Source organism: Canis lupus, chromosome 27 (assembly GCF_048164855.1).
Source record: "Canis lupus baileyi chromosome 27, mCanLup2.hap1, whole genome shotgun sequence".
Taxonomy (NCBI): Eukaryota; Metazoa; Chordata; class Mammalia; order Carnivora; family Canidae; genus Canis; species Canis lupus.
Window position 1 is genome coordinate 25,117,449 of NC_132864.1, and position 13,461 is coordinate 25,130,909.

Below are 13,461 nucleotides of genomic sequence, written 5' to 3' on the forward strand. Positions count from 1 at the left end.
TTTTACCCCCCTCGATCCTATTTTTTTCATGCATTTAAAAGTACAGTTGACCCTTGAATAGCACAGGGTTTAGGGGTTGTGATGATCCCCTGGCACAGTTGAAAATCCACACTTTTTTTTTTTTTAAAGATTTTATTTGTTCATGGGAGACACAAAGAGAGGCAGAGACATAGGCAGAGGGAGAAACAGGCTTCCTGTGGGGAGGCTGATGCGGGACTTGATCCCAGTACCCTGGGATCATGACCTGAGCTAAAGGCAGATGCTCAACCAATGAGCCACCCAGGTGCCGCGTGAAGCATTTTCAACGTATCCTGAGAATGCTGCGGCTCAGAGTGCAGCCCAGGATCCAGACCGCCTGGATCTGAACCCCAGATCCGCCCTGTCCTAGCTGTGTGACTCTGGCCAAGCTACCCAACCTCCCTGTGCCAAGCTGCCTTGTTTGTACAGTAGTAGTAATAGCAGCCTTGTCATTGTGAGGATTGAAGGAGTTAATTCAGCCTAAAGGGCTTACGCGGTACCTGGCACACAGTAGGTGTTAAATAGTTTTGTTCAAGGTAGGAATGTTAGGGTTTAGCACACGGCAAATGCACAATAAATGGGAGCCATGATGCACCAGGCTCTCGGCCACCTAATAAGTCACAGGCCTCTCAAACCTCACCAGTGTGAGGGACTGGAAGCCTGATGTGGAAAAAACTGAAGAACAATAATGGCCTGGGGACGCAGCCCAGGGAATGAGCAAAGTCATCAATTAGGGGCTCTTTATCTGCTATTGAAAAGGCTCCAATGTGTTCTGTCCACATCAAAGCCAGTCACGGTCATGGAATCTGTGCATGACTGTCCCTTAGGCTAGGACAACATGGTTCTGCACACACTAACCACCACTTCCTAAAAGCTAACAAATGTTCGTCCCTCCTCACTGGACTGTAAACAAAGCCAACAGCCACAATTACTAGATTCCCACTCACCAGGCTCTTAGCAGGATTTCAGAGCCATGGAAGGAGCCACAGGTGGCTACCATCAGTACCTTCATCAGGCCAAAGAGGGGACAAGCTCTTCATGGGGCTGCCACTAGCTCTTTCAGCACCTTGGTGCCCATCAGAAAAAGGCACCCTCTCCTCCCTCTGGGCAGAGGCACTGCTATCCAAAGTGCAGAGCAAGGGCTGGCTTTTAGGCACCACTTTTCCTACAGGTCATGACTGTACAGTGCCCAACCTGCCCAACCATACATGGATGCCTGGTTCCTGGGAGATGAAGAGGAGGTCTAGCCCAATAGTGTTTTATAGGGTCTCCAGGCTTCAGAGGGTATGGAGAATGTTCTCTGCCCTGTGAACAGTTTTCTAGCAAGGGCTTTGGAGTCTGAGACCTGAAAACAAGTCACTCTCATAGATGTGCAACTGTGGCCAGTTCCCAACCCCAGAGTCTGCTTCTCCCACCTGGAAAACAGGGATGATGTTGCCCGATCAGAGGCTGTGGGTTTTACATCATTCAATGAGCTGAGGCTTGGCATGTGACCAATGCATAGTAGGTGGTCAGTATATTCTGAAATTGGGGTAATCGTTAAAGGGTTTCCTTCGGACTGAGCACGGCACCCTTGTAAGCACCACCCACCCTTCATGATGCCTGGGTCAGGGGAAATGGCTCTCAGCTAGAAATTTTACAAGTGGTGTGACCTCAGGCAAGGCCCTGAACCATTCGGAGCATCAGTTTCCCTCTCTGTAAAGCAGGCATAACTATTCCCACCTCCTGGGAGAGCAGAGGGGATTCAGTGAGAAAGTTTAAGGAAGAACTCCACACGGACTCTGGCACCAAGACCGTCCTCGAGAGACCCTCAGCACTGCCACCACCACAGACTGGTGGCCCCAAGAACGGAACAGGAGCCAAGCAGAAAGCACTGGGAGGGGAACAGAAGTGAAAAGTGTGAGATGGAGAAAAAGAAGGTTTTATAAATAAATGGACAGAACTCTAGAATTGAAAGGGCTCTTGGAGGGACGCCTAAGTGGCTCAGTGGCTAAGCATCTGCCTTGGGCTGAGGGCGTGATCACGGGGACCTGGGATCGAGTCCCACATCGGGCTCCCTGCATGGAGCCTGGTTCTCCCTGTCTAGGTCTCTGTCTCTCATAAATAAAATCTTAAAAAAAGGGAGGGGGCTCTTGGAGGTCAGCACTCTACAGCTTCATATTGCAGATGGAGAAACCGAGGCCCAGAAGAGGAAGGGGCTTGCCCAGGATCCTGCTGCAGCTCTGTGCTGGTTCCCTCAGTGTCCCCCACTCCCAGCCCAGGTGACTTCATACTCAATCTCACTGCCTCCATTACAGGAGAACCACCACCAAGGTGGGGCCCCCTAGGAGGAACAGAGAGGAGGGTCTCCAGAGCCCCACACCCCTTGCCTGGTGGCCCTGGCTCTGTGGCCCCTTGGGATCGCCGAGCCTGGCCAAGTTCCCCAGCCCTGCCCTTGTGTCCCGTGTGCAGTATGGAAGCAGCTGGCCAGGGGCACCTCTGGGAGGGAAGCCTCCAGGAGTCTGCTGGGGGAGCCCCGGCCTACCTTGGACCTGGGTCTGGTACACGATGAAGTAATGGGGAGTCCCGCAGCTCTCAAACTCCTCTGCGCTGCACTTCTGGGCACAGAGCTGCTCATCCTCCCGCTCGTGGAGGGGGAATCGAGTGGTGGGGAAGCCGCAGTGGCAGGCGGTGCCCGCCAGGGCCGCCAGCGGGTACTCCTGGAGGGGGGCAGAGAGAAACAGCCGCTGACACCCCCCCCCCCCGGGGCTGCCCAGACTCCCCGGGGAGAGCAGGGCTGGGCTTCCAAACGTCCTGCTCCACCACCCTCCCCGACCTGACACTCCTCAAACTTCACTTTTCCGAGTTTGGCCCCACTTGCGGACCTCGGACCTCGGACCCTCTCATTTCTTTCCAGCTTAATTAAGGTGTAGTTGACAAATAAAACTGGCCCTTCTTACATTTCGGCGCTGCAGAGGCAAGTAGCACAGAAAGAAAACAATGTAATTACTTTCTTTTTTTTTTTTTTTTTTTTTTTTTTAAATTTTTATTTATTTATGATAGTCACACAGAGAGAGAGAGAGGCAGAGACACAGGCAGAGGGAGAAGCAGGCTCCATGCACCGGGAGCCCGACGTGGGATTCGATCCCGGGTCTCCAGGATCGCGCCCTGGGCCAAAGGCAGGCGCCAAACCGCTGCGCCACCCAGTAATTACTTTCTAAGGAGGCGCTGCGCCTGCCAAGACTCAGAGCCCCAGTGGGCTCTAGCTTTTCCTGCAGAGGGGAGATTAGTGGAGGGTTGAGAGGTGTCACAGACACCTGAGCACGGAGAAGTGGAGAAGGAGCTTTCCCCCGGAGGACTGGAAAGAAAACGGAGAAGAAAATGCTTTTCTCACTGTCCCGCGCCCTGGCACTGGAAACCCCCAGGCCTCAGAGCGACACGAAGCCCGTACTTTGGGAAAAGCTGTCTGAGCCGGTTCCTTTAAGCCAAGGAGGCTGCGGGTCCCCAGGTGTAGCTACGATCTTTGATCTTCGTGGGGACAGCTGCCCCCGTTACGTTAACTGTTCTGTGGAGCAGCTAAGCCGGAGCTAGGGGGGACGTGGGTTCAGGGGTGCAGGGGGCTGTCCTTTGCCCCATTCGCCTCTGCTCCGGAATCCTCCCTGAGAGGAATACTCTAGTAATAAAGCAAAATCACGCGTCTGTGACCAATCCAGAGAACTTTCCACAATAGGTTTGGTTTCTTCCTAACATGTATTAAATAGGAACTTCACCTCTTAGCCGAAGAGCAGAGACAGAAAGGGAGGGAGGGAGGAGAGATGCTGGTACGCAGGTGGGTCTGCGTGGGCCCTGACTGATGGCATTTCTAACAGGTGATACATATCGAGCCTCCGCTGAGCTCCTGAGTCTCTTACACCCTCCACCCCGTGGCACAGGCAGCGCTACACCCCGCCCACATATTCCCTTCAATTTTTCTCCTGTGACCCCCTAAGGAGAGGAGAAAAAACTGGAAGGGGGCTTGCAGAGGGGCCTTCCTGTCCACCCACACATCCTTGCTTCTCTCCGGTCCTGCATACAGTCTGCCCCTTTGTTACGCTGCTTTGCCCGTGACCTGATCATCTCACATGTTTGTGTGCCACGTGCAGCTGATCTGCAGCCTCCGGCACCCTCAGGGACTGAGGAGTGTCCACCTGGAGGAGACACCATTGGGGAGGGGCACTCCTGCCCAAGAGAGAAAGCTGGTCAAACCTCCTCATCTTACAAATGTCACCCTTGACCTTCCAGGATGCCCCTTCAGAGCAGAGCAAGCACTCAGGAGATGCTCGGTGACTTGAGGTTGCCTGGCTGCCCTTGAATGGCTCTGGAATCTTCTCTGGGGTGGCTCAGAAATTCAGAGCACAGATGTGGAGTCAGGCCCAGGTGTCAGCCCTATTCTCTTGTGCCGTGAGCTTGGGCAAATGACTTCACCTGTCTGAGTCTTGGTTTGTCATCTGGGAGATGAGCGTGAAAATCCTCAACCCCAAGCCTCCATGTGAGAAGTTAAACTGAGGCCTGTGGTGCAGAGGGCTGCATGGAGGACCTGCGAGGTGCTCTATAGATCAGAAGGCTCGCTGAGGGTTGAGTCAAGCAGGACAACTCAGAGTGGGTGGGGCTTCGGGAGTTGGGGTGCAGGCTTGAGCACCCAGCAGGAGCCACAAGCAGGCCCCCAGCAAATGCCAGCATCTTTGAGGAGAGACACCACTTCTGTGGATTCTGCATTCCCAGCACTGAGCACAGAGGCCTGGCACAAAGAAGCTTCTCGGCAGCTATCAGCCAAGCAAATGAATAAAATGGGCAACCACCTTTGTGTGGTGGGGAAGCGGTGGTTCTTTGGCCCCTCATGTAAAGAGTTCATCTTAAAAGAAGGATGGAGGGGTGCCTGGGTGGCTCAGTGGTGAGCGTCTGCCTTCGGCTCAGGGCGTGATCCTGGGGTCCTGGGATCGAGTCCCACATCAGGTTGCCTGCAGGGAGCCTGCTTCTCCCTCTGCCTATGTCTGTGCCTCTCTCGGTGTATCTCTCATGAATAAACAAATACAGTCTTAAAAAAAAAAAAGGATGGAGCTCCTCCGACATCACTGAGTGCCAATGATACACCTAGTCCTGCTCCGGGTATTGAGAAGGCACCAATGTTCAAGGCACAGCCCCTATTATTGTGGTGTTCACTGCCTGGTTAGGGAGGAAGGATCTCAGGATCTCAGGCTGAGAAAGAACCCACGGGTCATCTAGTCCAACTTCAATCCAACACCCAAAGTTCTGGATGCCATGCCTACCCTGACTCTACTTGCATGTCTCCAGTGATGGGGAGCTCACTCTGTCACAAAGTGGGGCTGCCCTTGCCTTTCCCTGACAATCTGCAACTCAGGCTTGTGGGCCCATTTAAGAACATCACTCTCATTCCTGAGCATTCCTGATGATTAGAACAAACCCACTTCCTCAAGAAATCGACCCCATGTCACTTCTACCCCTTAGATGCACATGAAACCATCATGTCCCTCTCCCGTGTCACAGATCACAAAACTGACCCCCTCCTTATCCAGGCTGGGCCGCTGCCTCTCCAGCCAAGACCCCTTCCTGCAAGCTGCTCCATGCTGCCCCTCCTCAGAGTCCTGTGAACAGGACCCTGCGCTCACCTTCTCGGTGCAGAGGTCCACACACTTGTCCACGGACATGTTCGGCATGGCAGCTGTCACGGGCAGGGCCAAGGAGAGGTTGTCGGGCCTGCGGAAGCAGCCTCGGAACACCGCACTTCCATCTGCAGGGACAGAGGGAAAAGCAGTGGTCAGATCTCGGCCGGAGAGCCACCTTCTGGAGAAAGCACTTTCAAATTAAAGCCCAGAGAAGGCAAGAGTCTTGCCCAAGGTCACAGAGTGAACCAAAGTGGAGACTAATCAGCTAAATAATTCAGAGTGTCCTCCTGAACCCTGGGATCACTGTCAACAGCCCAGGTCACAGAGATGTTCTTTTGGGGCCACATCATTCCCCATTCTTTGTCAGGAGGCTGCTCCTCTCAGGCCAGGGGGCATTTTCACAAAAGGGGACAGGTGAGAACCGCGGCTGCCAACGTCACAGCAGGTAAAGGGGGTTGGGGTGGGAGTCTGTGGCACCCACCATGGGTGTACACAAAGATTTAGGAATAAGGATGTTCGCCGTAGCGTTTATTTAAAGTAACACATGAAAGTCTGGGAACAGCCTAGGAGTCCAACGATAAAGCACTAGACAAAGTACACAACGACAAGACAACGAGCTTCTGTGCCCCCGTCAATCGTAAGTGGTATTCAGGGTTACTTTAGACAGATGAACATGTGTTCAAGAGGTTAAATATAAACTGAGACGACGAAACTCCACATATGATAAAATAGCAGTTTTATATAAAAATTCTCTCTCAGTATTAATCTCTAGAAGGACCTGTACTAACACATCGATACCCACCGTCATCTCTGAAGAGCAAGCATAATGGCCATCATACGTCAACGTGCCTAGGCTACTGTGCCCCGCTGTTTGGTCAAACATATGTCTAGGTGTGGCTGTGAAGGTATTTTGTAGATGTGACTACGATTCATTAAGTAGTGGACTTTAGGGAGACTTACGGGAGATGACCCTCGAGGACGTGGGTGGGCCTGATCCAATCAGTTGAAGGCCTCCAGAGCAACACGTGAGGTTTCCCAGAGAAGGCGGCATTCTGCCTCAAGGCTGCAGCATTAACTGCTATCTGAGTTCCCAGCCTGCTGGTCTGCCCTACAAATTTCAGGCCTGCCAGCTTCCACAACTCCATGAGCCAATTCCTTAAATAAATCCCCTAACATATATATATATCCTACAAATTCTGTTTCTCTGGAGAACGCTGACTAATGGAGCAGCATTATAGGCAATTTTTCTTTCCATCTTTTTAAAACCTTTCCTAGCTTTTTCTACAGTGAATATATATTTTTAATACAGTTAAGACAAATGTAAAAAAATTTTAGGGGCACCTGGGTGGCTCAGTCAGTTGAGTGTTGGACTCTTGATTTCCACGCAGGTCGTGATCTCAGGGTCATGAGAGCAAACCTAGCACGGGGCTCCGCACGCAGCACGGAGTCTGCTTGGGCTTCTCTCTGTCCCTCCCCCTCTAATCCTCCCCCTCCGCACACATGCTTGCTCTCTCTTGCTCTCTCTCTCTAAAATAAATAAATCTTTAAAAAAAAATTTTTAAATGCCCCTGTCAAACTTATCAAAAGGCTCATGATGCCCATTTAAAATTGAGGTCAGCTGTTCTCAAATTTGAGTTGCATGAACCTTTCCAGAACACAGCTGTCACGGAAAACCAAGGACACCGTTCATATGGTGCAGATCAAAACCCGGAGCACAGAAATAGGTGTCATTTACTGAGTGCCCACCACGTGTGATCTACTCTGCTGGGAACTTTACTAACATCATCTCATTGCACCTTCTGGAAAGCTCTCCAAGGTCTGGAGTAAACTCTCGCTCTGCAGCTGAGAGTAGCGGGACTTAGGTTAAGTGCCCATCACTGGCAAAATGTTACAGTGGATCATCTCTGAAACAGAATGTCAGCCCTTGGCCAAAAGGGAAGCAAGTTGCAAAAACCATATACCTCCATCTAGGTCTGTCTCTATGTCTGTCTGGAGTGTCAAACCACCCTGGTGGCATAGCCACATATGTTGATGCTTATGTGCAGGGGAGAAGACACAGAACTGCTCCCCGAGTGGGAGGGTGATGGAGGAGGGGGAGGGAGGGAGGGAGGGAGTTGGGGAGCGATCGCTCTAAATGTCAGCTGTCACCCTAGTGATTATTTCTACCACCTGGCACCCAGTAGCCCAGAGTCGTTCCCGGCGGAGGCAATCCAGCAAACTGAGAAGACATCTGGAATCTGGGTAAACAGCTCATTTCCAGAGCACGCCGCAGGCTTGCACCATCCCATCCTGTCTTCCCTGCTTTCCTCGGCCACTGTTCCAGGCTGGTGAGGGAGGTGGCGGTGGCTGTGGTAGCTGGGGGTGCTCAGGGTGCTGCAGACCCACTCTGTGGTCCTCCAGGCCACAGACCACACCAATTCTCTCCCGTAAAGGATGGCACTCCACCCCCCAAGTGAGGAACGGTCACACCCCAAATGCCACTCGAGTCCCAACCCGTGACCCAGAATGCTCAGAGGGAAGCCCCACGAACTGATCAGTCACCCCGAGGAAGATGCAATGATGCTCAGAGGATGTGCCATCCACAGTGAGGCCAGGGAGGGGAGTCAGGCATTTGAGCTAAAGACTCTCAGCAATGAGGTGGGAGGCCCAAAGCAGGTGTGCAGACCCTCACTTAACCAGAAAACCATTAGCTGGCAGCCCGCTCAGGTCTGCCTTGCTTCCAGAAAGAAGGGAGCTCGCCTTCCCTCTTCAACTCTTGCTACCACTGATTGAGCCCCTGCCAATGCCGGGCTCCATGCTGGGTGCCTGGCATCCCCTTCCTCTTCACAACAGCCACCAGCCATCACAGTAGATGGCTCCTCCCATTCTACAGACAGAGAGTCAAAGACTTAAGGGGTCTCTCTGCCTTCCAGTGCCACGAAGCAGTCCAATGACAGTGAAATGACGTCACGTTGCTCTGTCTCCCAAGTCCATGCTTTTTCCAGGTCCATTAGAATGATGCTGTTATGAATTAGGTGCTTAGAAGGGTATCGGGGTATGGCTGGTATCACTGTGGCTCCCGCGTCCTGGTCATGTGCTATCTGCCAGGAACGAGGCTGAGCCACTCCCACACGTGGCCTTGTGGAACAGGCACATCACCTTGGTGGTAGGAGCAGCCGCGTTTTTACGGATACAGACACAAGGCTCAGAGGGCTGAAACCACCTGACCAAGTCAGCCAGCGTAGAGACGCAGAGCTGAGTCTGCAATCTAAGTGAGACACCTCCTCCCCTCTGGATGGTATGATCGGCTGCTCTCTGGATGCCAGCCACTGCGTAAACACCGGACATACCTTACCCCCTGTTCCCTACCAGGAAGGCCTCACTCTTCCCATTATATAGATGGGGACACTGAGGCTCAGAGGGGGAGTGTGACTTGCCCAAGGCCACCCAGCTGACAAGTAGCAGCTTCTGGATTCAGATCCAGGAATGTCTGAGCTCAGAGGTCTCACGCTTTCTGGGCCGTGCCTCTTTAAGAAGCCACCATGGGGCCTCATATTAACATTTTCAAAAAACACTATGGCACTCATTTTGCCTCTCCCGCCCTTCGCACTCACTCTACTTTGACCTCTCGTCATTCACAAAGTCAAGGCTGTCGCTCTAGGATATCTCGACGCTAGAATCAGATTTTCTTTAAGTACCAAAAAACGCCCAGATCTTGACCCTGAGTTTCCAAAACCATATTCAAATTGTTAACCTTCCTCTTTCCAAGCAGGATCCTAGTCAAAAGATCATCCTATAATACCCCTGGGTCATGGCTGAGGCTGGGAGGGCTGCTATGGGAAATGATCTGGGGGTTGACGTCCCTTTGGGACTGGGGCAGGCCTGGGGATACTGGAGAGATCTGAAGCCCACCACCTCTTCCCCTCCAGGTGCTTCCTTCCTGAATGCCTCTACCCCTCCCTTGAGACCATGAACAGGAAGACAGAGTTGTTAGATGGGGTCAAGGGTGTCAGGGCACCTGTCGGGTGAGTGGCACCTGTCTGAACATCAGTGGGGCAAGAGGTCAGAAGGTTAGCCATGGGCTTAGTTGCAGTGAAGGTGTGTCTGAGAGGTGGGACAGGTGTGCATAATGCGTGTGACAAGGAGGCAGTGTGTGTGTATGTGTGACTGTGGCAATGTGAGTGCAGATCTTCCTGTTTGGGCATTTGGATGCTCAGTGCCGAGGCTGCGAACATGGGCACCACAGGCACGTGGGTCTGTGTTTGTGGGAATGTAGGGCCCTGTGTGTGCAGGCTGTCTCTTGACAGTAGGCACCTGTATGTGGCCATGTGGCTGTGCGTGGGACCTCTACCATGGGGCGGAGAAATAACCCTATGTGATCTCTCTGGGTTGCCTGGCAACCACATAGCTGAGAGGAAGGCTCCCTCTCTCCTAGCAGAGGGCCCGGCTGAGCCTCAGCCAACCTCCCACCAGACAGGCTCAGTGCCACCAGGGGTTGGGCATTTCTCAAAAATCCCCAGAACAGTCAGCACCTAGGTTCCAGCAGAGATGTTTGTGCCCCCAGTGGAAGGCCACTGCTTGCACCATGCAAGAGAGAGGAATAGGAGGGGGCCAGTCCCTCTACTGGAGCCAAGCCCAGACTAAGTCTCTCTCTAGGATGCTGAGAGCAGAGGGACCCGCAAGCCTGGAGCTCACAGAGAGGGGCACTGCTGGTTATCTGTCTGGGGTCCTGTGTATCACTGGACCTGACATTCCAGTCTCTGGACAGCAGTGTGTGTTTGCCCGTGGACATGTGAGAGCTGGAGTCCACCCAAGGTGGTCTTTGGGGTCACCACTGCTAGGGGCTCACCCCTGCATCCTCTTGCAAACATGACCTTGAGTAACTGAGGTTGCCAGGGCATCACTCAGAGTCCTTGAGCCTGCACATGCATCTGGACCTAGCTGGCCGAATGCCCTGCCCTCCACCACCCCCGGCCTGGTGCCTGTGTCTGGGGCTCCAACTGCTAATGAGTCCACATCATCAGCATGCATCTACAGGTGGCCTTGAGGGGCTTGGCCCTGACCCAAGGGCTCCAGAATAGGTTGTCCAGGCTAGCACCACAGTCGAAAGCCACAGTACTTCCCTGGGAGTGAAAGGTTCAGGATGATCTGCCTGGCCAAGGAGCGGAAACCTAGCAGTCAGCTCGGTGCCCAGACATGAGCTCTCGTGCCCATTTTGCTTCTCTTTCCTTGACCTTAGAGTCTTCACCTATCATACAGGCAGCTCTGTATGGTGCATAATGGCCCCTTCCTTGATGTTTGCCCTTGTGCAAGTTTCCCCTCCTTCTGGAGCCTCAATGTTTTCATCTCTAAAGTGGAGGCGCGGATACAGGGTGGATTTTGCATAGAGACAGAGATGCAGGAGTCTGGGGAGCTGGAAATAGGGCAGGAGGGGCAGCAAAACTCTGTGGACCTGTCTCTTTGTCGTCTGCCCTTAGACTTAAATGGAAAGGCAGGGGGAGTAGTTGAATCTCTTCCCTGCCACCTCTCCGTGTGACTTCCTCCCACTGGCCTGGATGCTGAGATGCCAGGTCATCTTTAAGCAGCCAGACTCTGAGGGTGGGAAGGGTAAGGAAGACTGTCAGCCTAGCTCCACTGAGGTTGTCTCCTTTGACATTTAAGCATCTGCTAATGAGTCCCTGACCCCTCCCAGCTTAGAGAGGAGGGCTAAGCTGAATGCCCTGAATAGCAAATAAGGTAAGGTTTTCAGAGGAGGTATGGAGCCAGCATGAGATCAGGAGGCACTGCTGTGAGTCTCTCTTTGGGCAAAGTGTGTGCTAGGGGTGGGGTGAGGAGGGGACTACGGGTTGGAAGGCGCTTCCAGGAGCAGCTGATCTGTTGGATGAGGGGTCTTCCAACAGTCCTGCCCATTCTGCTTTCTGGGAAAACCACATGGTCACTGAGGGCTTCGTGATGTCCGGCAGAAAGGTGGGGCTCCCAGGGATCTGGGAAATGCTTTGGAGGCCACTTCTCTTTGCAGGTTGCTCTCCATTGTGGCTTAGTGATCAGAACATGGAGAATATGCATGGTGGCCAAGACATTTAACTCTCCTGCTACTCTCATTTCCTCCATCTATAAAATGGGCCACCTGGTTCTCCCCATCAGTGGTGAGAGGCCCTCCCACTACTTATATGTCTGCAAATGAAGGAGAAGCCGCCAGCCTGGGTCCCTTGACCTTCTTTTTTTTTTTTTTTCCTTTGACCTTTTAACACTCTGCTGTGATGGAAAGAATTTTTCACTTCCACAGCAGTGGGTAGACGTCTTCCTGTTTGCAAAAAGCTCTGGTGCAGGGCGCCTGGGTGGCTCAGTCAGTTAAGTGTCTGTCTTCAGCTCAGGTCATGATCCCGGTCCTGGGATGGAGCCTGCATTAGGCTCCCTGCTCAGCACAGAGTCTGCTTCTTCGCCTGCCTCTGTACCCTCCACCTGCTCATGCTGTCTCACTCGGTTGCATTTAAATAAATAATCTTAAAACAAAAAAGCTCTGGTCTCCAGCAGAAAGGGAACCAGTTTTAAGTTCAGATAGACCTGGGTTACATACTGACTAAGCTGTGTGTCTTTGGGCAGGGGTCTTCACCTCCTGAGCCTCAGTTTTTCCCTATCTGTAAGCAGGGATCGTATCTGCACTGCACCATGAGAGTGGAAGTCCATGCAATGGTATTTACAGTGCCTGAGATCCAACCAGGACTCAGCGTCCTTCCCTGCTCCTTTCTCCTTCACCTGACCATGATATGTGAAGGGTGGCTAGACCCCATGTAGTAGACACTGTCAGTGCCCCATTAACGAGCCTTTGGTACTCCCCATCCCGGTACAGACAGATGACGACTTACAATACACACTCAGGATTCTGTCTTAGGGCCTAGAAGGAACGGGCTGGACCTGCCATCTCCCCATGGAGCCACCCTCAACCTGTGGGGAAGCGTGGGGGGGTCAATACGGCGGCTTCCTGCTCCTCTGCTGGGATACCTCTGAAACACATTTGCCACCATCTCCCAGAGCTCTCCCTGGGATTAAGCTTTAGCTGTCCTCAGTGGTGTCTTGCTTTGTAAAGGACTTTGTAAGGGCTTCCTCCGTCTCTCATCTCACTTCTTCATTCCTCTCCCGGCACATCCTGGGCTGGCTTCCCAAACAAACCAAGGTTCACATCCTTGCCTCTCGGGAAACCCAACTTAAAATATCTTTGGATCTTGGAGCGTTTTTAATCCACAAGGGAAATCCCATATGGAGTTGAGGGCTGTTGCTCTTCCCAGCTTACAGTCTGTGAGAATGGGGCTCTAAGTGTTGTGAATATCCAGCCCCTTGACAATGGCAGTGACCCCAGGTAGGGTCTTCCTCATGACCAACATGATGATGGTAAGGACATCAGCTGTTTGCTCTACGTCACTAGTGTTATGTGTTACACGTTGCCTCCCAATTAATCCTCACAGCCACCTGTGAGGTGGACCATACTCTTACCCTGTTTTGTAGATGGGGACCCTGAGATCCAGTTGCTTTTCCAGGGCACACAGCTAGTGAGGAGCAGAGCTGGGATGTGACCCCAATCCTGCTTGACCTCTCATCTTGGTTTCCCACCCCTCTGCCATTCTGCAGGAGGCCTGCCCAATTCTCACATGGCTAGGGGCTCCAGGGATCCCACGCCAGCCCCCTGAATTTCCCAGAAACCCTCTCATGCCCCATAGTAGGGGTCCAGGCATCACAAAAGCCCATGCCCCACATTCTGATAATGTCAGCTCTTCATTGCCAGGCCAGCTGGGATGGTGCATGACCTTGGCAGCTTGAAGCTTTT

The 13,461-nt window shown here is 52.7% G+C and overlaps 1 protein-coding gene across 7 annotated transcripts in view; it reads right to left on the bottom strand.

Annotated features, from left to right (window-relative positions):
• The window catches only part of WSCD2 (WSC domain containing 2), a 119,261-nt gene that overhangs the window by 19,761 nt on the left and 86,039 nt on the right, over nucleotides 1-13,461 (bottom strand). For all 7 annotated transcript variants that reach the window (XM_072802972.1, XM_072802975.1, XM_072802969.1 and 4 more), the window contains 2 exons: nucleotides 5,664-5,785; nucleotides 2,543-2,717 (listed from right to left, as the gene is read on the bottom strand). In XM_072802972.1, the coding sequence (XP_072659073.1) occupies nucleotides 2,543-2,717; nucleotides 5,664-5,785 (297 nt within the window). The remainder of the gene's footprint in view (nucleotides 1-2,542; nucleotides 2,718-5,663; nucleotides 5,786-13,461) is intronic.